Source organism: Giraffa tippelskirchi, chromosome 11, assembly GCF_054371585.1.
Source record: "Giraffa tippelskirchi isolate mGirTip1 chromosome 11, T2T-mGirTip1v1.2.pri, whole genome shotgun sequence".
Taxonomy (NCBI): Eukaryota; Metazoa; Chordata; class Mammalia; order Artiodactyla; family Giraffidae; genus Giraffa; species Giraffa tippelskirchi.
In genome coordinates, this window is record NC_137285.1 from 62,439,203 (window position 1) to 62,465,058 (window position 25,856).

At 43.5% G+C, this 25,856-nt stretch overlaps 1 protein-coding gene across 1 annotated transcript in view; it reads right to left on the reverse strand.

The window, feature by feature from the left end:
- Positions 1-2,024: 2,024 nt before the first annotated feature.
- Positions 2,025-25,856, reverse strand: part of TMEM154 (transmembrane protein 154) — a 47,172-nt gene continuing 23,340 nt past the window's right edge. Inside the window, exons 2-7 of the mRNA XM_081544839.1 lie at positions 24,831-25,088; positions 24,702-24,740; positions 15,279-15,306; positions 14,035-14,120; positions 11,974-12,034; positions 2,025-7,230 (exon numbers count right to left, since the gene is read on the reverse strand). Coding sequence (XP_081400965.1) covers positions 5,682-7,230; positions 11,974-12,034; positions 14,035-14,120; positions 15,279-15,306; positions 24,702-24,740; positions 24,831-25,088 — 2,021 coding nt within the window. The 3' untranslated portion in view covers positions 2,025-5,681. The remainder of the gene's footprint in view (positions 7,231-11,973; positions 12,035-14,034; positions 14,121-15,278; positions 15,307-24,701; positions 24,741-24,830; positions 25,089-25,856) is intronic.

The window sequence follows — 25,856 nt, forward strand, 5'->3', positions numbered from 1 at the left end:
TTCAGTGCTCACCAGCTGTTTCCAAAAGGTCAGTGGAGCAACTTGATAGACGATAGACAGATAGATGGATAGATACATAGATCTAACCAGGAAAGGGAAGGGCAGACACGGCGTGTCTGCTTGTGTGTCTGTGTCTGTGTTGTGAAGGCAGGGAGGAAGCTTGTGACCAGGAGGGCTGATCGATGGGAAAGAAGGGGGAAGGTGGACGTGAAGAAAAGGACAACTTCTGTAGCACAACTTATTTCATGGAAGTCTGATTGAAAAGGAAGACATTCCTTATCTGAAGAGCAGACATAACCCATTTCACAAGTCACCCTGCACACCTCTTAAACTAGGCAAGGAGACTTCATTTCTCGGAAATTGGGTGGTAGCAAGATAATATTTCTAAGATCCAGGCGTTCATCTCTACAGAGCATAAGTTTCTGAATTGCATGTTTTTCTTCTGTGGCCTTATCTTGGCATTTCAGCTACTCTAAGCAGACCAAAACACAAGGCTGTACAGCAAGGGGCACAATCCCTCTTTTGTCCACAAGACTGATCTGTGTCCAGCAGTTACAAGAAAAGTGATTTTTAAATTAATTATATTATTATAACTAATTATTACTATAAAACCAATCCATATTCACTGTTGAAAATAGAAAATACAAGTAAGCAATATAAAAGTACTAACAATCTCACTGCAGTTAACATTTTGGTGTTTACTTTTCAAAATTTTTTTCTGTGATAATGATATATATATTCTTGTACAAAAATGGAATCATATTATGCATATTGAAATATAATCTGATTTTTTCACTCTCATTCATCTATAGAAACCTCTTTCCTGGCTAATAAATATATCATATCTTTTACTGACTACAGAGCACACCACTGTCTCGCTAGATTAAAAAAAAATTAGGCATATCCTTATTGTTAAACATTCAAGCTATTTCCAATTTGTAGTTTTCATTTACTATAAAAACCGCTACATCTTTGCATGCTTCCAGTTGTTAGCTTTGCATAAATATCTAAGAGGAATTACTAGGTTAAAATGTATGCGGTTTTAAAGCTTAACCAGTCCACTGTCATCCCCCTTCCCTAAAAATTTACCTTCTCCTGACACTTTCCTTTAGGGAAATATCCTTTCTCCAACCTTCTTTCTAATATTATTATTTTCAGTTTTTGTAAACTTAATAGGTGAAAATAATATAATATTTACCTTACTGTCCTATTGTGTTACTTTTTTGTGTTATTAGGAAGACTAAAGATTTTTTCAAGGCTCTGTTGGTAATTTTAACTTCTTCTTTTGCCAAATTGCTTATTACCATTCTTTGGTCATATGGGACAATTGCCTTCTTATTGATTTATGTATTAGCAATAGCAGTCATTTTTCTTCATCACACATACTGCACATGCTTTCCCCTAGTTTGTCATTTTCCTCCTACTTTTCTTTATTGTGCTTTTAAAAAAATTTTCAAAAAGTAATCTTTATGACTTTTGAAAAGACTGGCTACAGAAATAAAGAGCATTGAGCATATCTGCTTATCTTAAAGTAATGTCATTCAAAGAGCCAGGAAATTTTAAGTACGTTAAATTCTTTTTTTGCAATTTTGACACATTTATTCGTGTTTTTTGAAGTACAGAAAATTTGAGCTTTTAATGTAGTTAAGTCTATTCTTTTCTGATACAGTTTCTGACTTTTCGGCCAGTCCTCATTTAAGAATTATAATAATATTTATCTATAATTTTTCTGGATTTTTCCTTTCTTTTTCACATTTAAGCTTATCTGGAGTCTATTTTAATCTAAAGTGTGAGTTCTAAATTTTCCCTCCAAATGTTAGTCAGTTGTCTTAAGACTAGTTATTGAATACTCCATTTGCTATGATTTGCTACTTTCAGAGTATATTAAATGTTTACATATACTTGAGGCTGTTTTGAATACTCTATTCCACTAAAACTTCTTATTTAGCTCTGAGTGTACACAGTTTTAATTATTGGACATTTTCCCTGCAAATCCACCCACCTATACAGGATTGTTCTTTTTTCTTCTTTTAGAATTACTCTGGCTATTTGTGCCCAATTATCCTTCCAGATGAAATGCCCATTGGGCTCTTTAAGAGACTAAGTTGAATCTAAATGTAGATTTTTTAAATGCAGAGTCTTTCATTCAGACACGGTATGTCTCTATTTGTTTAAATCTTTTATGTTCCTCGATAAAAATCTGAACACTTTCTTTTTCTAGTACCCCATACATTTTTTGATTAAGCTTTTGCCCGGGGAATTCTCTTCTTGGGCCTCTTTTCTGGTTGACCCAATGCTGGCATGTGCTCATGGGGGCTTTTTGAGCACAGGGTCAGGTGACCAGAGCTTGAATCAGGGCTCAGCCACTTCCTTGGCTATGTGACTTTGAGCAAGCAAACATTCCTTAGCTCAAATTTTCTGTTCTCATCTCATCTGCAAAACATACATAATAATACCATGTACCTTAGTGGGGTATTGGGAAAAAATCAATGAGAAAATGTAGGTAAAGCTCAATGCCAAGGGCCTGACCTCCAGACACAGGAACCTATGTTCTGATGTTGAAGATTCTACACTAGTGAATGTTCGTCCACGAAACCTGACCTCCTTGAACGTTGTTTCACATATCCAAAGGCTTTAAGAAACTATCTTCCAAAACAAACTCAATTTCTTTTTTTAAAAAATAATTTTATCTTATTTATTTATTCTGGGTTTGCTGGCCTTCGTGGCTGCAGGCGTTTTCTCTAACTGTGGCGAGCAGGGGCTACTCTCCAGCTGCAGGGCATGGGCTCCTCTTTGCAGTGGCTCCTCTTGCAGAGCATGGGCTGTAGGGCATCAGAGTTTCAGCAGCTGTGGCGCTCGGGGTGAGTCGTTATGGCTCACAAGCTCCAGAGCACAGGCTCAGTAGTCGAGGCACACTGATTTAGTTGCTTTGCGGCATGTGGGGTCTTCCCAGACCAGGAATCGAACCTATGTCTCCTGTGTTGACACGAAGGTTCTTTACCACTGAGCCACCAGGGAAGCCCCCAAACTTGCAATTTCTGAAGAGAATGTACTTCAATGTGGTTTGTTTAGAACACTCTGCAAGGATCATGAAGGCTTAGCATGTGAGACTGTCTACCAACCAGAACCCATTCATTGAAAGCATCAGAGAGCCCGAGACTCCATGCATGATATTTACACGTGGAGCTTACGTGCTTATGGACCTGGGCACTGTGACGGCGTTCCAGGCTCGCCACACCAGAGACAGTCCCAGTGGGGATGCAAGTTGCTTCAGCTGCGGGGCATCAGGCAGTTCCTAGGGTCACAACGCTCACACAGGGTTGCTCCAGGTGGTGTGAGGGCCCTCCGGCCTGTTCGCTAGTCAGCAACCCGGACCTGCCCCCACCCACCCTCACGCCCGGAGGCATTATTCTCTCTCCTGCTCATTCCTTTAAATGTGCTCCCTGCTGTCTTCGTGGCTATTTATCATCTCTGTGAAATGATCGAATCAGCCCAGGCGTTTTCAGTTCTGGCAAATCCTAGAGTTCCCTGTTAAAAATATCTTGGCAGACTGCCACAGAATTGCAACAAACAAAACCAGTGATCCTGCTTCAAACCTCTATTGCTTGCCTTGATGTTAATTCGTACGGTTTTAGTCAGTTATCTGTGACAGCGGCATGAGTGAGTGATTTTTCTCGGAGTGTTAGATAGGTATTTTAAGAATGTGGGACAGCTTTCCCAAAAGCTGTATAGTAACAGGCCTCCAAACTCTAAAAACCAATTGAATTGATTAAAAAGCATCATCTGGTGATTTTTAAGAAAGCATTGAATGGAACGCCATCAGTCAAATGAGGAAGCGCAATTCTGACACCTCATTTCATAACTGTCCCTTCATTGCAGTCGGGATCTGTTAAGCCATCTCTGCCCTTCTGGTCAGTTTATCTTGTAACAGTCCCTCTTTCTGACAGCAGCCAATGTTCTGTCTCCCAAGATGCGATAGACCTATGCTAAACCTTTCTCAAGTTATGACTCTCTCTCACTTGGCTTTGAGGGAGTGCAGAGTTCAGTTTAGCACGAAACCATGTAACAGTCAGCTCATGCTCTCTTCCTTGTCATCAGTAGCACGTCCCTTCTCCTTCCCGTAACAGGCCTGGCCCGGGTGGAATTATAGAGACACGCATCTGGCTGACATCAGAGCCAGACCTAGAACTGGTCCAAGACACATAGATCATGCCCACAGTGTAGACACAATCTGGGCCACTGTTCAAGCAAGGCTGTGGCTTATTGAATTTAGTACATCTCCTCTCACCCACCACACCCATGTATAAGACGCGAGCACACACACACACCGCAGGTTAGCCATCTCGTTTGAGGTCAGCATACTGCAGGATTATAAACTGCTGCTTTGTACCCCTCATGATACTTAGCTTGGATTTGAGGAAAATCAGATGGCACTTGATATACTTATTGTTTAATACTTGTTGACTTCTAAATGACTTTTGGGACTAGAGAGAAAAAGAGGAAAGAAACCCATAAAGTAATTGGAAGTGGCCACAGAGATTTACTGCAGTGGAGAGCCCAAAAGAGTTCACACAAAACTGCTGTTTTCTTGCAATTTGTGGTCCAGTCTTGTCAATGACTGCAGTCAGTGCACGATGGGTTCATTGACCACCAAAGACTTTCATAGGTCAGTCTCATGGTGGCTGGCTTTCTTGCTGCTAAAGGTTCTTTCAAAAAAACTCCAATTTGTCTTTTCATTTTTGGAATGTCTCTTTTGTTTTAACTAATTCATCAAAGAAAATGAAAATGCAAATTTCAAAGAAATTCTTCTCTAGCTAGAGCTTCATCATAAACTTGCTGTGTAAACTTGGACAAATTACTTAACCTCTCTGAGTTCCAGGTTTCCTCAGATGGATTATTTCATTTTTAGCTGGTTGTCTTGGCATGATGTGGACTGTGCCAGGCAAATATTCAACAAATATATTGTGAAAAACTACATCCAAGATTGTACTTTCTCAAAAACAAAACAAAGAAAAATTAAGAGAAGGGAAGAAACAGGAAAAATTTAAAAAATTCTCTATTAAGCTAACCTGGATTTTCCTGAGAAATACTGAAGTGATACATTTTTACAACATTATTGAGCTCAAACATGAATCATAAAATGAATAACAGAATTATTTCAAAACCAGAATATTGTTACTTACCCTCTCTGACTTGGTTAATTTCCTAGGGAGTAGTACCTAGGCATCTGGCATCTAGAATAAATGTCTCATTATTTTGTTATTATTGTACTTTCAAAATTATAAATCTGCTTGGATGAAACCAAATCTAATTTCCCCCTAATCTCTCCCAATGCTCTTACTCAACGTAAAATCATCACTGTGGCCAACGGGCACAAAAGGAAAGAAGAGAGGCACTTGGCTAATATTTGCGATTCCTTCTCGATGATTATTCACTTCAGCTTACAGAGACAGAAACAGCAAGCTTTCAGGAAACTGTCTGGTTACAGAGGCCTCAGAAAGAAGGAAAAGGCTGCCCGGACTAACAGCACCAGGATGAAAGGAAGTCTATCTTGCTTTTGCCACCATCCAGAGGTATCCGAAAAGGTAGAGTAAGGATGGGGGTAGACAATAAGGGGGTGAATTCTTTTTTTTTTTTTTTTTTTTAAATTTGGTTTTATTAACACATTTGGTCTGAGTAACTCATCTCCGTTTCCTAATGGCCAGGTAGGACACGAACAAGGCTCCAACGATTAAGATTCCAGATAGGCCAGCCACCCACAGAACTTGGGAGTTTACAGGAGACCTTGAGTATTTGTGGAGCTTTTCTGAAGAGTCTTGAACGGCTTGGAGTAGAATCAAGGGACCCTTGCTAGAAATGCTAGCAGTGTTGTTCTGAAAATGGATGTCAGAGCTTCTTCTTCGTCTGGCAGGACAAGGTGTCGCACAGGATGGTGTCCCGGCAGGCTGGCAGACTGATGCACTGCAGTGAAGATACACCGGTCCTTTGAGGGCCTGCTTTGCCACCAAGTCCACAAAACTGAAGGTGGAAATGCTGAAGCGCTGGTAGTGAGAAGGAAACAGTAGGTCTGAGGCTTCCCAGACAGGGATCAGTTTTGTCTGATAGTTGTCTCCAGTGTAGGGGCACCCATTCACCAGCAAGGGCCACTGGGGCTGGAGCAGGGCATCTGTGCTGGGTGTCGCCCAACACTGGTCCAGGCGCAGCTTGAGACTGGGGTCTGTTCTCTGATGGATGGAGACTTCCACGTAGATGGGGTCCCGAAGCAACTTCACCACTGGGTAGTCACTAGCTGTGTAGTAGGAGCGATAGCGTTTATCTTTGGCAATCTTAAGTTCCAGAGTGAGGTTTCCAGGCTGTGTCTCAGGAAGGGGTGGTGGGAGAGTAAGAACCTGGACATTAACTGGGAGAGCACTGCTACTTACAGAGTAGCTACAACTGACTTGGAGCCTGAAGATACTGTCTCGAGTAATAGAACCACGGCTCCAAGTTCTCACATCCCGAGCGGCAACCAGCTCATTTACATATACTGCCTGCTTTCCAGTGATCTGTTTTGTAGTACCACAGGTAGTAAATGGAAACCAGAACAGAACAAAAGCGTGTGTTGCCATCACAGGTTTACATTCACTGTCATTCCTGAAGGCCAAGTGCACAGAATTCAAGAGCAGTGGGGGTGAGGTCACATTCCGGGACACAGCAATAGAGAAGTGGCCATCTTGGGTACAGCGTGAGGTCACTGTGTTTCCGTAGTAACAGGAAATGACCTCTTCAGAGTTGTAGCAGCAGCCTAGCTGTTCGCAGTCTCCTTGAGTGATGGGTGAATGAGCACATGGCAGTCTGTCCCAGACTGGGACAGAGTCACAAAGGCCAGCATTTGGGACATCTGGGAGATCCATAGGACACTTGAAAAGCTTTGTCTCCATAACCGATGATCCAGGTCCACTCGCACCTGCTCTTTGAATTCCAACGGGCATGATGTAGTAGGAGTCCCACTCAGTGACATAGCAGCTACTGTAGGAGGCTTCTACCACCGGGGAGCTGCCAGGGCCGTCACTGACCCAGGTGCCACAGTCAGAGTCATTCTGCAGGCTGTGTAGCAGCCCACGGTTATCCCACGCTACTAGTGCAGGAGGAGTCTCCATCTCCTGGCTGAGAAGGTTTACGGTGAACTGAAAGCTCCTTAGCCCACAGCGTAGTTCACCAGGATACTCAGGTACCTTGGACTCATGATGGCTATTCAGACCAAGAGACAATGGAAAACAGAGCCAGACAAATTGCTGCTGCAACAGCAGCAACAGCAGCAGCAGCCGCCGCCACATGGTGCTAAGAGCCTTACTGACCGCTCTTCTGGTCCTGCACATCCTCTCCCAAGGGGGTGAATTCTTTGCAGAGAGTTTAAACAATAATAAAACCAACTCGGTGGATCTGTGTGCTCACCATGCACTGGCAAGGCTGAACCATGTCAGCCATGAAATCCTCTTCAACTCCAGCGCAGACCTCTGCCCTGCCCTGCCCACCCCTCGGATACTGCTCCACCAACACTGTTCCCAGTTCCTCAGACATGGCCTGGCACATAACAAGTGTGAACTAGAGGGGAACATGCTAAGGTGGGAAATAGGATCTAGACTCCTCCTTCCCCCACAATTCCTTTGCCGTCTTTACCCATTGATTTTTTTGAAAACGTGAAAACCATACTGCAAAATTCCCATTGTACTTTGTACATCTCTGGCCCTTACCAAAATCCTGTGCGAAATTTTAGATTCCACAGCTCAAAGAAAATGTCCACTCAGTGAGGACAGGGCAAAGGAGTGGGAAAAGCTCTGAAAGACCTGAGATTATGGACCCAAACAAGAGAAGGTTGAAGGGTTGAAGTCTTTAATGCACAATGTAGCGCATTAAGTTAGGATGGTGACCAGATCAACTCCTTTTTCCCAGGAGCACAGCGGACTTTATGGATACCAGAGGCTCTGTGTCAGGGTGTCTCCCTAGCATCAAGTAAATGGACTCCAGAAGTCTTAGCTGCTCATCCTCCTGCTAATCTAAGCAGGATGGAAAAGTGTGCTTTCCATCACTTTTTCCATCTGTGACTTCAATCTCCAGTGACTTCTATGTACAGCAAATCCCCTACATACAAAGCTTCAAGATGCAAACTTTCAAAGATGCCAGCACATATTTGAATGTCTAATCACACAAGCTAGTTCACACATCTGGGGCATATTGTCATGTATGTGCAACCTCTACAAGAGGCTGTGCTTTGTGCACTTTACTGTACAGTACCGTAGAGAGTACAGCGGTACAGGATTCTTATGTCAGGCCAAGGATGTCCGGAAGCAAACGCAAAAGCAGTGGTATATAGGTGATTGTGTTAGTTGGGTATCTAGGCTAACTTGTTGGACTCATGAACAAAAACTGGACATATGAATGCACTCTTGGCATGGAATTTGTTCTTATGTGGGGGACTTACTGCACTTTCTGAAGCAGTAGAATCACCTGTATCTTGCTTAGATGGTAAAGGAAGAAACCCCTGGGGAACTTTGGAGGTAATGGTGTGTCAAAAGAGGTTAACTGTAAGAAAGGTCCCACTCTGGTGGGGGACATCAACAGTGGGGAGGGCTGTGCATGCGGGGACTGGGGTGTATGGGATTTCTCCGTACTTCTGCTCAATTTTGCTCTGAACCTAAATTTGCTCAAAATAGAAGATAAAAAAAAAAAAAAAAAAAAGCCTGACTGGAAGGGATGGAGAGAACTGTTGCCAGAGCATAAAAGAAATCATTTCATTTACATGGTGCTTTGAAACTTCCAAAATGTTTTTTTTCTCTCTTAAGATTCTGTGAAACTAGGAGGACAGGTGGCATTATATCCATCTTTCAAGATGAGAAGATCGAACCTTACAAAATTCAGGTTGACTTGTCTTGGTACAAAGAACAAATGAGCAACCAAATCAGGTCTTAAAACCAGCCATCTGATTCTAAGCCCAAAGACCAATGCAGTTGCCACCTATATCTCTAATGATTCACCACCTATATCTCTGACAGCTAACGATTCACAAGCTGTCAGAAAGAAAAAGGACCTTCTTTCTGTCCTGGATTAGATATTCCAAATAAATGTTTCACCAATTATCAATGTAATGAAGACAATAAAAAAAAAGGGATGTAAATAAAATCATGATGGAAAAGAAAGATTATACAAACTATGAGATAATCCAAACTATGTACCCTTTCAGACCCTCCAAACTTCCAAGATGGCTATTCTGAAATCATTAACATGAATGGAACCCATGCTGATACTGGATGGGGAACTTAAAGTCTCCAGATCATTACTAGGGGATTAAACAAATTCATGATTTCTCAGGATTGGCAAGCTTCAAAAAGAAGTCCCCAGGGAAACCAGGGGCAAAAATAATGCTTCAGGTAGTAGATGAGCCTCGACCTAGGGACACAGACTTGTTAACCCACAAGGCAATGAGTTTATGTACATCAATTCTAACTTTTTAATCATAATTAAAAATAACTAATATTAACTAAGAGCTAATTTTGTACCAAGGTTTGTTCTAAGTGCTTTGTACTCTTATGAGTTTTAGTGAATAAAAACTAAATTTGCTTTGCAAGATCAAGATACCAGTCTTTCCCTGCAACATGCTGGCTTCAGGAACTGCTCATGAAAAGTGACTACACTCTGGACACAATTAAGGTGACTAGCGTAGGCCCTCTGCTTGGAGGGTTCCTTTTGGAGTAATCAGACAATGTCTCCAATACCAAAGACTGGGGACTTGCCACTTTCGATTCTATAACTCTGGGCCTGGCTTCATCAAGAAAGAATGAAGTGATGGCCTGAGAGCTGTCTTGTGAATTAAAGCAGAAAGCTCTGAACCAACAGAGGAAAGTAGACATTCCCTTTAAAAACAATAATTGAGGATAAACCAGCTCTCCAAATAGGTCAAGGCTTTTTGCCTTACAGGTGAAATGAGGTAGAACTTATTTCAGAGACCAGCCTCTCGATATTTCAAAGAAGTGTGACTTCTAAAAAGCTTTTACCATCACATAATTTCTAACATTAAGCCTCTCCTATGTTGCCAATAATTTCAAAGAACAAGAGGCAGGTATATAAAAACCAATGACATTTCACATCTTTTGAGGGTGCCCATCAGAGATTCAATAATAAAATACTTACAGGGGTTTAATGGTGCTCTGAGCCCTATACTGGACACACACAGATGTTCATTTTAGGTAAAAATGCAAGGAAAATACTTCTTGGTAATGTGCTTTGTGATCATCTCGCTAGCATATTTTCTTTTATCTGCTTGTTAATGTCTGATAACTCATTTAAATAGGATAGACTCTTTCCTGAACGAGTGATGAGTTTTAATATGCAAGCACCTACAGAGGTAACAATGACTGACATCTACAATAAGATGTAGATTTGGCATCAGAGCGGAGGTTTGACCCAGGAAGACTATGGTGGCCTGACTTCCCAGGCAAGGTTTAGTGGAAGAAGCAGAACAAGTCAGACAAACATCTGACTGCCTCAGTCACTGTCTAGTAACCAGTCTTTCCCTGCAACATGCTGGCTTCAGGAACTGCTCATGAAAAGTGACTACACTCTGGACACAATTAAGGTGACTAGCATAGGCCCTCTGCTTAACCTGGAGGGAGAGGGGGTGGGTATTTATGATTCTTAGGGAAGTGTGACATCTCAGTTACGGGCTCAGTCAAGTTCCCTGCGCACTGGTCATCTCAGAGTCACCCCATCGACAATTCAGCGCCCCCGCCCCACCAAATCACAGCCGTGCTCTACAGAGCAAGTCCCTGACTTGCTGAATCATCAGTCCTGTTTCCTACTAGCATGTCCCAAGTCCTGACTGAGAATTCTCTGATCAAAAACACCCAAACATGGTCATTTCTATCCTCACAAAAAAGAATACAATTTAAATAAAATTATGGAGGGCTAAGAACACGCCTGCCCTGGTGCACTAAAATTTTCTATCGAGCAGAGCCACCTAGTGGTAGGACAGAGTATGGGCGTTTTTTGGGTTTTTTTCAGTTCAGTTCAGGTCAGTCGCTCAGTCACTCAGTCGTGTCTGACTCTTTGTGATCCCATGGACTGCAGCACGCCAGGCCTCCCTGTCCATCACCAACACTCCCAGTTTACTCAAACTCATGTCCATGGAGTCGGTGATGCCATCCAGCCATCTCATCCTCTGTCGTCCCCTTCTCCTCCCGCCTTCAATCTTTCCCAGCATCAGGGTCTTTTCCAGTAGGTCGGTTCTTCGCGTCAGGTGGCCAAAGTATTGGAGTTTTTAAATTCTCCTTTAATTTCTCTCCCCTGGTGGCTCAGATGGTAAAGAATCTGCCTGCAATGTGGGAGACATGGGTTTGATCCCTGGGCCGGGAAGATCCCTTGAAGGAGGGAATAGCAACTCACTCCAGTATTCTTACCTGGAGAATCCCGAGGGGAGAGGAGCCTGGGGGACTGCAGTCTGTGGGGTCACAAAGAGCTGGACACGACTGAGCCACTAACACGAAGAATAATCCAACCTAAGTGGGGTTTTCTTTTCTTTTGTTTGTTATATGTTCATTTCTACTCACTCTTGTTCAGTTATCCTGTTGAGACTGTCACCTCCATTTGTTTTCCTGACCAAACATCTATTCATCCAAGATAAACAAACCTACAGTTTGTTAGAACCAGAAACTTTTAGGACTAAAACAGAAGCCTACTCAACAGTGTCTCTTTAGAAGGGCAAGAAAATATAAATACTAATTTATTTCTAAAGACAAAGAATCACTAAGATATTTACTTTGTATTTTTCTATTTTCCATAACTCACACTTCCATTTCTCCACAAGACACCAATGTACACGCATGAAAATGGTCACACAAAATTTATAGGCACAGAGAAGGTGAGTGAAAGTCCTCAACTGTGGCCTCCAACCTCCCCCTCCCCCACTCACATATACTCGGTGGCAGAAATAAGAAGTACCTTGGGTTGTTGTGGTTTGGCTCCCTTTCTTCCTCTAAAGTAGGTAAACATTCATAGTCGGCTAGGACAAAAGAAAACCAGGCTCATTATTAGTCACTGAAATTCTACTTTTTACCCACAAGACTTGTGCCGTTGAACATCGTATCTCTCTGATCTGTTACTTGTGCAGAAATAGCCTCACCAGGGAATTTCAGAGGTTAAAAGATTAATCATGGCAAGGCTCTTGAAATGGAAAAAGCACTGATGGTGCAGATGCAAGATTTCAGCATGTCTCTGGCCCCAGCGGAAAAGGGCACAATTCATCACTGCTTGGTTGTTCAGCAGCTGAACAACCCCCCAGGGGCTCCAAAGACTAGAATCTGCACAGTTCAGGATAGACACTGGAATAAAACAGCTTCACCGAGGTTCTGCTGTGCCTGCAGAATGATTTCGGTTGGGAGCAAGAAGCAGGTAAAGTGGGGAACAACCGACCTTCTTAAAGCCATCAGAATTTTCTCCCATTACATGTCTGCTGTTTTCAAGGGAGGGAAATCTGCTGGATCTATCACTGATGTGTCAAAACAACTCGCTCCTTTAGTTGTCAAGTGGAAATGGTTTAGTGATTGTAACAGGACCATGACTTGTATTGCAATTATCTCAGCCACAAAAAAGGAAATACACCAAAATATTGAGATTATCTCTGGGTGGTGGAAATTTTTTCTTCATTCTACCTTTTTTTTTTTGCATTTTCCAAATTCTGCTGTGTATGTATATTACTTTTATAAACTAAAAGCCACAAAAGGAAACTACTTTAAGGATTATCTCGATGACTCACCCCTATTCTCAAATGCTTTACCAAGCCATTCTTCCCCAAAATTGTCCATGTTAGTTAAGTAGTTTTCATCTTTTGGAAAGTTCATCTTGATGAGCCTCTGGTACAAAAATTCCGATAACAAGTATCTGGTTTTGAGAACTCCACTGTAGATTGTTGAATCTGATAGATCCCCAGGTTTTTTTTTTTTTTAGATAAATGTTTTAAAAAAAAAACAAGTGGTATGATAATATAGATAGTGGATTGTATTAATTTAACATGAGCATTAAGATAATTTATTGATTTTTGGAGAAACTAAAAATAGGAGAAAAAAAAAACAGCTGTCATCATTTTTAAGTCCAAATATTGATTTAATGAAAAGTAAGCAACATATGGGCTTCCCTGGTGGCTCAGTCGGTAAAGAAGCTGTCTGCAATGCAGGAGACCAGGGTTCGATCCCTGTCACCAGAGTCTGGAAGATCTCCTGGCAAAGGAATGGCTACCGACTCCAGTATTCTTGCCTGGGAAACCCCATGGACAGAGGAGCCTGGTGGGCTACAGTGCATGTATTTGCAACAGTCAGACATGATTTAGCACTAAACCACCACCAGCAAGGAACATATACTACAATTACTGTCAGATATCAACTGGAAATTAAGTTATAATGGGATATTCATATTACTATCTCTTCTAGTACAGTCCAATAGCACTTTCTACAATGAAGGGAGTATTCTAGATTTGCACAGTCTGATATAATAGCCATTAGCCACAGGGAGTGACTAAGGTATGAAGTTTTAAATTTTTATTTAGTTTTTAAAATTTTAAGTTAAATCGACATAGATGGCTAGTGCCTATTAGTGCAGATCTATGTAAACTATATTTGATAAAGTTTTACATCTATGCACACATTAAAATCACAGATCTCTAAATTCTATAATACTTCAGGTAATGCCGGATGCTAACTTTTTCCAGAGAGTTTGGTCTCAAGAGATTTCCTCACTTGAAAAAAAAACAGTCCATTTTCTTCTTGAAAACGTCCATTTGAAAAACATGGGCAAAAATACAAATAAGTGGCAACAACTGATGCAATAATTAAACTATATATTTAAGGATGGTCAGGCCCCAGCTAACACCTTGCATGTGCTGAAAGTAAGGCAGGTGGGCTCACAGGGTCCCACCCAGGATCCAATGGCATAGTTATGAAGAGGGGGCAGCCTTCTCTTACCAGAGAGCACGGAAAAAACAACCTTTGGTTATTCCACACCACATACCATTTCGATTCATGCTGTTCATCCACTTATCAAGCTCTTCCATTTCTATTTCCATCACAGAGGGTGTGTCTTCCTCAAAAATAGGGCTAGAGAGAGAAAGTCAAGAGCTTGTTGGAAAAACAAAACAAAAGACAAAACAAACATGTTTTGTGTTGTGCTAGATTTTGTCTGAGGACAGCCCAGGCTGTTAACTGTGAGGAAGGTGAACTTGATTCAACGTCTTATGCTCCAGGGTAATCTAGGCGTTTGCTCTATTCAAGAGGACCAAACTCTAACAGGAAAAAAAGCAAAAATGAAAATAAACCTTCATCCTTTACTGATGATGGGCTGAGAGGAAGCCCAGGAGAGCTGGCTCCCCCGGAGGTACTGAGATGAGTCTGAGGCTCCTCCAGGGAGTTGCCACATTTAGCATTTTAGCCTTGCTCAATTTCACTTCCCTATCTTTGGGGGTTTTTGATCAGTGTTTCAGGTCAGGAGGCTGATTAACGGGCACTGTCACCACCTCGCTCTTCCATTTCCAGGCTTTCCTGCCTGGAAGAAATGGAGCCCTTGTGCTCAGAAATCCACGGCCCTCCCTGGCTGGGGTTCAGCTCTCCCCGAGGAGGGAAGAAGCCCTAGTTAATGTAGGTAGGCTTGGGGGAGGGGTCCACCTGCTCTGATCCACTGGCTGTCCCCCTGCAGAGGAAGCCAGCCTAGGGTCCAAACAAGCCAGGGGGCGTGGGGGAGGGCAGAGACGATGGTGACAGTGCCCCAGGCCACTCCTCCAGCGGCAGCGGAGTCCTCTCTCCCCATCCCCTCCTGCCACCTCCATCCCTCTTCCTGCCCCACTCCCCACCAGGCTCTTCTTCTCAACAAAAAACTCTGGGCTTCTACTAGGGTTCCCCTCCTTTAATACCAATTAAAATCTCTTCCCTGGTGATAAATTTTTTAATCAGAATAAATGAACTGATGTCCTTGAAAGACACCCAGGGTCAGAATACTCAACCACCCATGCATTTGGAATTATAGCAGTCAGAAAAAGGTTCTTTTCTGAACAGAGGACCTTCTCCCCCGTCAGATCCCTTGTCCTGGTGGTGAGGTGTGGGAACATTCTCTTGGGGCTAGGGAAGCAGGAGGGCCCCGCCAGGGCTGTCAAAGCCAGAACTCTTGAAAATCTGGCCCTTTGATCTGCTCACCACCACCTGCCCAACATCCTGGTCCGCCCCAAAGCTGAACTGGACACGGCTGGGGGCGGGGGGACTTACACTTTCACGTTTTCACTTCCCAGTTCATCTAAAAGACAGTAAATATACAAGTCACGTTAGTGTTCAGTATGTGTAACAGCTTTTCATTTCCACATCAGCTGAAATCTCTACAAAGCGGGCAAACGACTTCCAAGAGATTACGTTTTGAAAGGGGCTAAAGTTAACTTCTACGTCAGCCAAGGGCAGATTGACATTTTGAAATGAGGTCCCGTCCATGTGAAATCTTTCTTTTAGATCCAGTGATCCTCTGAGAGCGTTTAAACAACTGCTCTCTCATCTCCTTGTCACACACCAAACTGAACCCTGTGACCCTGTCCCTTTGTCATGGAGTGGGATGTGGGGCATCCATCCCAGGCTCCCCTCGGGACTCTCCTCTCACCCCGGCTCTTTGTATGGCTGCATCCCTCACAGCCTTCTGGTCTCAGTGAAACCAACCCCCTAAGACAGAAGGACCCCTACCAGTTGATTAATCTCTCCCCCTTTCTTGTTCCCTCTGACCTCAGTCCTGGGCTAACTGAACATTAATCAACCAGAGGCAGATGACTAAAATGGCTGTGGAGATGTCATCATTAAAGCACAAACTCAGGTTGTCTCTCCAGGACAAGAGAAGCTCATGGACCCCCAGCCATGGCCCACCTGGCCAGAGAATCGTAAACCAGAGACATCCTGACTCCCAAAATCATGATTAAGAAATGTCACAGTTGATGATTAATCGCAGCGTCTTTGTTCTTCTCCTTTAAAAACACCGCGAACTCAACCACCAAGTTGGAGTGCATCTGAGGCTTCTCTCCTGCCCACTTTCATGGCAACCTGTAATGAACCCTTCCTTTGCTGCAGACTCCCACTGTCAGAGCCTGGCTTCCTCATGGCAGACAAGAGTCCTTTGCCCCCTTACATCAGCTTTCCTCAGAGGGGCCTCCCCCACCTCCTCTGTCTGAAACAGGGCCCATCTTTGCCAGGTCAGCTTCTCTTTGCTCCTTCACAGTGTCTGCCACAATTTGCCATCAATCAGGTTCTCTGTCTAACTCTGCATTGTCTATCTCTCCCACTAGACCATAGCTCCCAAAGGGCGGGACCACATCTGCTTTGTTCATTGTGACATCCCCCCTCATCCAGCTTGCACCGTACCCGACAAACACCCCACATGAACTGAACAAATGAACAGGTCTTCATCTGGATTGGCCAACTCTGGGTTTAAATTCGTGCCCAATGTTTTGGATTTAGCATCTCATAATAGCGAAACTTCCAACAAGCTTGCTTTTGGTTGCTTTAGTTGAGATGCGTCAGGTAACAGTTTGCAAAATGGCTTGGATGCTCATCAGATTCCAGATGAACATGTGGTAAGAATTAGAGCCCAGTGCCCCAGTTCAACCTCTGTTTTGCTTGGCAGGGGGACAGATGCCCCCAGAGAAACGAGGCAATGATGGCCAGTGAGTGGACAGCACAGCCCCACTGCACCTTTTATGATATGAAACACCACTGAGAAGCACACTGCTTTATAGAGATCCACTGCAGAGTCAAATGGTCTTGATTCTCAGCCATCAGAGGCCTCCTCTGTCTGGTGGGCAGAGGGGAGGCCCCCAGCGAGGGAGCACAACCAGCGGACACCTGGAACTGAGCTCCTGGCAGCCACGAGCCGCTGTAATTTCCTGTGGGTTGGCAAGCTTTAATGGCACCACTAACCCCGGGAAGCTGGGCACAGTTGCCAATTTCATGCCATCACTGCTTCCCTTTTAGGGGCTGTAGCTTGTGTCGCCCTACTTTGGGGCAGGTATCTGAAGCTTCCTGCAGATACCGGACTCCTCTGGACACTTAGACTGGGAAAGGGAGGGATGTTCACCTTATTTTTATATACATGCATTTTTCATCTAACATTTACAGGCTCTTTCCTTAAAGGATTTTACTATAAATAAAGCTCCTATACAACCGAACCTCCTTCACAGGTGACCCACAAAAATGCCCCTGTTTTGTCACTACCGCCTCCCTGCTCTCCCTCTTTCCCTGCTTAATAGCCCTTCACTAATTTCTTTCAGAACAAATGGCCCCACAGCCCGGACTCTCGACTCTCGAGGGGGTGGATTTATCTTTCTAATCTGGGTGCCTGCAGGCTTCGCTGTGAGCTGGAGCTAGACCTGCGTGCAGATGATGGAAAAGTTTAAAAACCCATTACAAAAGTGCTCCAGATGCACCGAATGCGAAGCTCCTGTAATCAGTATTCAAACCGAGCAAAAAGCCTCCTGTGGCTTCATCTCCCCTGCTCCATGGCCATTACCCCTGCCCCGGCCGCCATGGCAACGCGAAAACATCCGGGAGGGCGCCCGCGAGCAGAGCATTAAACCGGGAGGGAGACCAATTACCCGTCCCCGGCCATCAGGCCCTGCCCGCTCCACTCCACCTGGCTTCAGTCTCTCTATTCACAGCCTGTGCGCCCCGGAGGCTCTCACACAGCCCCCTACCTGCGCTGGATTCCATTTTGCCTCCTACAGCCCGGCCACTTCCTGTCCTCCTCCTTCGGGTCCCACAGGACACCCCCTACCCCCCCGGGGCCGCCTCCCGCTTCTCTCCCCGGGGCACTGCCGGGAGCAGTGCCGGGCGGGGCTGGGGGCCCGGAGCGCAGCAGGCGGCCAGCTTGCTCATCTGGTTTCCGTGCTCAACGTGTCTTTCTGGAGAGTGAGCCGAGCTAGGGGTCCTGTAGCCACAGCCTGTTTAAAGCGACGCTTTACTGCCAGCTGCTTCCCCTGCAGCTCTCTCCCAGAGAGGCAGCCCATCGAGGCACCTAATAAATATCAGATAATAACAACTGCAGATCTAATGCCTGTGAGTCTGGGGAGAAGGGCCATTGCCCATCGAGTCACTCCATAGCCTTCCCTTTTCCTGGACACGGAACAGGCCAAAGAAAAAAGGGTAATTCCCCTACAGGTGAAGTATTCTTTCCAAAAATGTTGGCCAAATGCTCCTCAGTTGTCAAATTTCAAGACATTTCTTGGTGCGGAAGAATACATCAGGCTGTAGTCAGTGCCGAAAGAAACAACGTGTCTATTCCTAACAGGACATCCTCTATGACCTGCCACAAAACATTCCTTTGAGAACTTTCCAAGCAACATGCTGGTCTCACCCAGTATGACAGTTTTATTTTTCCTGGAAAGATAAATAAAAAATATATTTAAATCAAATTCTGTTCATTTAAATAGCCTCCTTTTACTGCCTTGTATTATAATGTTAAATATGAATGGGTGGATTTTGGTGGGCAATGTTTGTGAATTTTTTAGCTGTCTGAAGAGAGATTCATGGTTAACCATCTGTATCTATATTAAAGGAATGGTGAGTAAAAGAAGATACTGAAATACAGCTCTCTTGACCTAGAACTTTGGTGATAAGCAACTGCTTTGAATTTCTAGGTTTTCCATTTGTGTTTTCTTAAGGGGAGGCACATTTAAAGTAAAAATGTGCCCATTTGTGTTAAGAATAATGTGCAAATTTACTTTTACCTCTGAGAATGTGTTCTCTAAAAAATGTTCTCACATTCTTTCATCAACTCATCTCTGCAATACACATTTATTGAGCAGCTAGTAATGTGTTGGGCAAAGCACTCGGTGAGATAAAGGGGTGAAAATAATTAGCTTCCACTTACAATACGCAGGGTACTGTTTTTTTCTAAATGCTTAACATAGATGAATCCACTTAATTCTCCCAACAACTCCATGAGGTGGTACTGAGTTTTGCCCATTTAGCAGACGAGGAAACTGAACTGGAGGTTATAAAACTAGGGAATAGAAAAGCCAATTGAGCAGAGTGTTCCAGAATCTGTCCCTATAACCTTCCTGCCACACTGCTCCACAGGATGAATAAGACAAGTTCCTGGTTCTTCTGGACCTTAAAGAGAACATCACCTAGTGAGAAAGGGAGACCCAAAAAAAGGCAAGTCACCAACTGGTGACAGTATTCACCACCATGCACAGCAAGTGTGAACACAGTCGAGAGGTGGTGAGTGACTTTGCCTGGGGTCTGATTACTCAGCTCTTCATAAAAACCTTAGAACTGCCCGTTGTAGAATAGGGTGGCAGTCTGCCAAGCAGCCGAGAAGGAAATTCCAGACAGAGACGCAGCATCAACCAGGAAGGGAGGCCTTCGGGAAGGGAGCAGCCCAAACACCCAGACCCTGTCCGAGGCCAGTGCTCACTCTGAATGGCTTTTGAATCTTGAGAGTCTCAAAATGAAGTTCAGTGAAAAATCCCTTTCTGGCTTTAGTGCCTTAGAGCATGACCATTTGACTAGTCAACCCCAAACTCCCCCAACCCCAGGACTCCATTAGGTAAGACCAGCTGTAGCCTACGGTTTAGGCAGGAAATTCTGCTTTCTTTTTTGTTTTGTTTTTATTTGGCTGTGCTGGGTCATAGTTATAGCCTGGGGCTCTAATTCCCTGACCAGGGATCGAACCAGGGTCCCGTGCATTGGGAGCATGGAGTCTTAGTCACTGGACCAACTGGGAAGTCCTACTTTGCTTACTTTGAAAAAAAAAAAGATCCAGGCATCTCTATTTGCTTTTTCTTTTTCTCTGGCTTACAAAGGAGCTCCGACGTGATCGCTGTTGTTTGGTCACCCTGAAACTGCAAACAGTGGAGAAACGTGTATTTCCTACTTTCTTGGAATCTATTACATCAGTCCTTGCCATGAGAGGTAATGCATTTCAGTGCTTCCTTCCCAGTTCATGTTTGCCCTACCTGCTGGCATAGTGGAAAATGATCATTTACAACTCTGTAAGAGCTTAAAGCTTCTCCTAGTACAAGGATGGTGTGGGGACTGGCAGGCCTAACGGATGCCCTCAAAGCCAGAGGTCCCCTGTTAGTGGATGTGAAAGACAAAAAGTGACTTTTGTATGCACATATAAATATATATCTTATCACCCTTGAGTGATTTTTGGAATGCCTAAAGGCTTCAACTTGAAAATCTAATTGAGTCATTTTTAGCAGCATAAGCCAAAACAAGCCAAGTTGGCTTTGGACCCAGAACCATCCCCAAACCTACTATTTGATAGTCCTGGCATTGGAAGTGAATCCTCTCAGAGTGGATCACTGACCCAGGGAATGATCTATCAGATTGGTTTACTACTGATGGTTTACTATTTACTATTTATTGGTTTACTATTTACATCTTTAGCTGATTAGGAATTTCATTTTAAAAGTTAGCATAGCTTTCATTGGAATAAGAACCAGCCCTTTTCAAGATCAGGTTGGTGTGTGACATGGTGGAGAAAACAGTACCTGTGATGAAACACAGATGGAAGAACCCTCTTCTGGTGGTGATGACTCAAGGACTCGGGCCTCCCCGGCATGCCCCCAACCTAACCCACTGCCTCACCAGCCTGACCGTCTCCTCCAAAGGTCAGAAAGTGTTACACTGACCAGTTCAGTTCAGTTCAGTTCAGTCGCACAGTCTTGTCCGACTCTTTGTGATCCCATAGACTGCAGCTCGCCAGGCCTCCCTGCCCATCACCAACTCCCAGAGTTTACTCAAACTCATGTCCATTGAGTCGGTGATGCCATCCAACCATCTCATCCTCTGTCGTCCCCTTCTCCTCCCGCCTTCAATCTTGCCCAGCATCAGGGTCTTTTCAAATGAGTCAGTTCTTCGCATCAGGTGGCCAAAGTATTCGAGTTTCAGCTTCAGCATCAGTCCTTCCAATGAATATTCAAGACTGATTTCCTTTAGGATGGACTGGTTGGATCTCCTTGCAGTCCAAGGGACTCTCAAGAGTCTTCTCGTTGGAGAAGACTGCAGTTCAAAAGCATCAATTCTTTGGCGCTCAGCTTTCTTTATAGTCCAACTCTCACATCCATACATGACTACTGGAAAAAGCATAGCTTTGACAAGATGGACCTTTGTTGGCAAAGTAATGTCTCTGCTTTTTAATATGCTGACTAGTTTGGTCATAACTTTCCTTCCAAGGAGCAAGTGTCTTTTAATTTCATGGCTGCAGTCACCATCTGCAGTGATTTTGGAGCCCAAAAAAATAAAGTCTGTCACTGTTTCCACTGTTTCCCCATCTATTTGCCATGAAGTGATGGGACTGGATGCCATGATCTTAGTTTTCTGAACGTTGAGCTTTAAGCCAACTTTTTCACTCTCTTCTTTCACTTTCATCAAGTGGCTCTTTAGTTCTTTTTTGCTTTCTGCCATAAGGGTGGTATCATCTCTGTATCTGAGGTTATTGATCCTGGCAATCTTGATTCCAGCTTGTGTTTCTTCCAGCCCAGCGTTTCTCATGACGTACTCTGCATATAAGTTAAATAAGCAGGGTGACAATATACAGCCTTGACGTACGCCTTTCCCTATTTGAAACCAGTCTGTTGTTCCATGTCCAGTTCTAACTGTTGTTTTCTGACCTGCATATAGGTTTCTCAAGAGGCAGGTCAGGTGTTCCCATCTGATATGGTATTCCCAAGGTATTCTGATATGGTTCCCTGGTATTCCCATCTCTTTAAGAATTTTCCACAGTTTGTCATGATCCACACAGTCAAAGGCTTTGGCATAGTCAATAAAGCAGAAGTAGATGTTTTTCTGGAACTCTCTTGCTTTTTTGATGATCCAACGGATGTTGGCAATTTGACCTCTGGTTCCTCTGCCTTTTCTAAATCCAGCTTGAACATCTGGAAGTTCACAGTTTATGTACGTTGAAGCCTGGCTTGGAGAATTTTGAGCATTACTTTACTAGCATGTGAGATGAGTGCAATTGTGCGGTAGTTTAAGCATTCTTTGGCATTGCCTTTCTTTGGGATTGGAATGAAAACTGACCTTTTTCAGTCCTGGGGCCACTGCTGACTTTTCCAAATTTGTTGGCATATTGAGTGCAGCACTTCCACAGCATCATCTTTTAGGATTTGAAATAGGTCAAGTGGAATTCCATCACCTGTACTAGTTGTGTTTGTAGTGATGCTTCCTAAGGCCCACTTGACTTCACATTCCAGGATGTCTAGCTTTAGGTGAGTGATCACACCATCGTGTTTATCTGGGTCGTGACGATTTGTATGGTTCTTCTGTGTATTCTTGCCACCTCTTCTTAAATATTTTCTGCTTCTGTTAGGTCCATATCATTTCTGTCCTTTATTGTGCCCATCTTTGCATGAAATGTTCCCTTGGTGTCTCTAATTTTCTTGAAGAGATCTGTAGTCTATCCCCTTCTATTGTTTTCCTCTATTTCTTTGCACTGATCACTGAGGAAGGCTTTCTTATGTCTCCTTGCTTTCCTTTGGAACTCTGCATTCAAATGGGTATCTCTTTCCTTTTCTCTTTTGCTTTTCGCTTCTCTTCTTTTCACAGCTATTTGTAAGACCTCCTCAGACAGCCATTTTGCTTTTTTGCATTTCTTTTTCTTGGGGATGGTCTTGATCCCTGTCTCCTGTACAATGTCTTGAACCTCTGTCCATAGTTCATCAGGCACTCTGTCTATCATATCTAATCCCTTCAATCTATTTCTCACTTCCACTGTATAATCGTAAGGGATTTGATTTAGGTCATACCTAAATGGTCTAGTGGTTTTCCCTACTTTCTTCAATTTAAGTCTGAATTTTGCAGTAAGGAGTTCATGATCTGAGCCACAGTCAGCTCCCAGTCTTGTTTTTGCTGACTGTGTAGAGCTTCTCCATCTTTGGCTGCAAAGGATATAATCAATCTGATTTCGGTGTTGACCATCTGGTGATGTCCATGTGTAGAGTCTTCTCTTGTGTTGTTGGAGAAGGGTGTTTGCTATGACCAGTGCGTTCTCTTGGCAAAACTCTATTAGCCTTTGAGAGGGCAACAGGCAGGAAGGCCAGGGGTCTCCAAACGGAGGAAATAGGCTGCAAGTGTCAGACATTTCTATCTCTCTTAAGTGGCAGGAGGAAACAGACTAAAGATATATATATATGTATATGTATATAATATATATATACATATTTTTTTCCCTTCTCTATGCAAATTTAAAAGGAGGTTTCTCTTAAAATACTGTGTTGCCATAATGACACCTGGTTCCACCTGAAGTTAACTATTCTCAAACCTTGAGTTAACCAATGCATTCTTCTTATGGAAATGCTTGTCTTAAGCTATGTTAATGTCCTATGCATTTACCCCAAACTCTGTCTCCAAGTCGGTTCTACCTAACTGCTCAGAACCTACTTGACAAACCAGTATGTTATACTCAGACATTGTTCTCCTAGTCTATGTAAACGAAACTATGTGTATGGTAATCCGCCTTTCTACAAGATTCAAGTCAATTGTTTTATGGCCCGGGATGACTAGTCTGGTGCCAAGATTATCCCAAAATGCATCTTATGGATGAGGGGCCTGGTGCCATTCTGAGTTTTAAGACACTCCTTTCTTTCACTAACAGACTGCTGATGACTCTATAACATCCAGCTGAAGACTAACAGGGGGGTACCCTTTCTACCCCCTTCAGATGCCTATGTCAGAAGCTTTCTCTATCTCCTCTATACTTTAATAAAACTTGATTCCACAAAAGCTCTGAGCTATCAAGCCTCATCTCTGGACCTGGATTAAATTCTTCTCCTCCGGAGGCCAAGAATCCCAATGTCTTTTCGTGGTTCAGCAATAACCTTTCACCTTTGCCCCACTTCATTCTGTACTCCAAGGCCAAATTCGCCTGTTACTCCAGGTGTTTCTTGACTTCCTGCTTTTGCATTCCAGTCCCCTATAATTTAAAGGACATCTTTTGGGGGTGTTAGTTCTAGAAGGTCTTGGAGGTCTTCATAGAACCGTTCTACTTCAGCTTCTTCAGCATTACTGGTCGGGGCATAGACTTGAATTTCCATGATATTGAATGGTTTGCCTTGGAAATGAACAGAGATCATTCTGTCGTTTTTGAGATTGCATCCAAGTACTGCATTTCGGACTCTTTCGTTGACTATGAAGGCTACTCCATTTCTTCTAAGGGATTCCTGCCCACAGTAGTAGATATAATGGTCATCTGAGTTAAATTCACCCATTCCAGTCCATTTTAGTTCGCTGACTCCTAAAATGTCGACGTTCACTCTAGCCATCTCCTGTTTGACCACTTCCAGTTTGCCTTGATTCATGGACCTAAAATTCCAGGTTCCTATGCAATATTGCTCTTTACAGCATCAGACTTTGCTTCTATCACCAGTCACGTCCACAACTGGGTACACTGACCAACACTGGCCCAAATTACACCAGGCCCTCATCCAGGTTAGATACAGAGATGGAAGCTGTGTATTTCAATTTTCAGTTTAGGCTGAAGGCATTCTTTCTTTCTTTTTTTAAATAGAAAGGAATATGACATTTCTAAACTCTAGAAAATGTCACTGAAACAAATCATCACTCATTATTTTATGCAGCTGCTTCACTTAAAAACATCTCCGTTTCTTTGTCCACCCCATCCCATCTCCAGGCAGGTGTTAGAAGAATACTCACGTGTCTGTAAAACACTCTGAGATCCTTGGCTAGAGGGCTCTGTGTGGAAGCAAAAAGTATTGTGTTTTATCAGTTAGTCATGAACACATGGAGCAGTTGTCTAGAAATGAGAACAGGCAAAATATTTACCTTGTTTACTTCTTTTTCTTTTATGGTATATTACAATGAGTATCGCTGACAGAAGTAGGAGAGACAGTAAAATCACCGGGATCAACACGATTAATATAAACTCTAACTGGTCTGTGTCTTCCTCAATAAGGGTAGAATTTATACTGGTGATGTATGTTTCTGTGGTCACTGCAGCAAGTGTGCTTGGAGCTGCTGGCTCTTCGTCCGGGCCTCCCGTGCCCGGGAGCATGTCTCCTGACAGTTCTGTGTCCTCCTCTCCTGTGGGAACACATACAAAATTGAGACTGTCATGGAGACAAAGCTAGCATGGTATGTTTTCAATGGTCGGAAACTTACCCTCCATGCATCCAGCGAGAAATTTGATCCACTAGATTTGGTCTTCCAGTTCAGCATGACACACAGTATTGACTGAATATAAATGGAACTCAAGCTGGGAGTACATTCAACGTGGAATCAGAACCCAGAAATAAACCTCCCATAAAGGTAGGCAGTTCAGATGCACTTCAGCAAAGGGCATTGAGAAGCTTTGCGGTGTCTAGCACAATATTCCAGGATATCCAATTGGGTATACTAATAATATTTCTGAATAAATCTAAATTCCAACTTCCTGAGAGTTAAGCACTCACCACCTAACACTTTTAGGTAAAAGGAATGGACTGTGTCCTAATTTCCTTTTTTAATAAAAGGTTTCCTACCAATGGAAAGGAATTTTTTCAAATCGGAGTGACTGCTCAAATGTCAGTGTCAGGCCTCAGCTCTGCAGAGAACTGAGTCTGCCTCTGAAATGATCTCACAGAAATCCTGAAATGATCTAGATAAAAATACAATGCATGGGGGTTTCATTGGTGGCTCAGGGGTAGAGAATCCACCCACCAATGCAGGAAACATGGGTTCAATCCCTGATCCAGGAAGTCTCTCAACATGCCAAGGAGCAACTAAGCCCATGCACCACAACTACTGAGCCTGTACTCTAGAGCCCTGGTGATGCAACTGTCGAGCCCACTTCCACAACTAGTGATGCCCTCG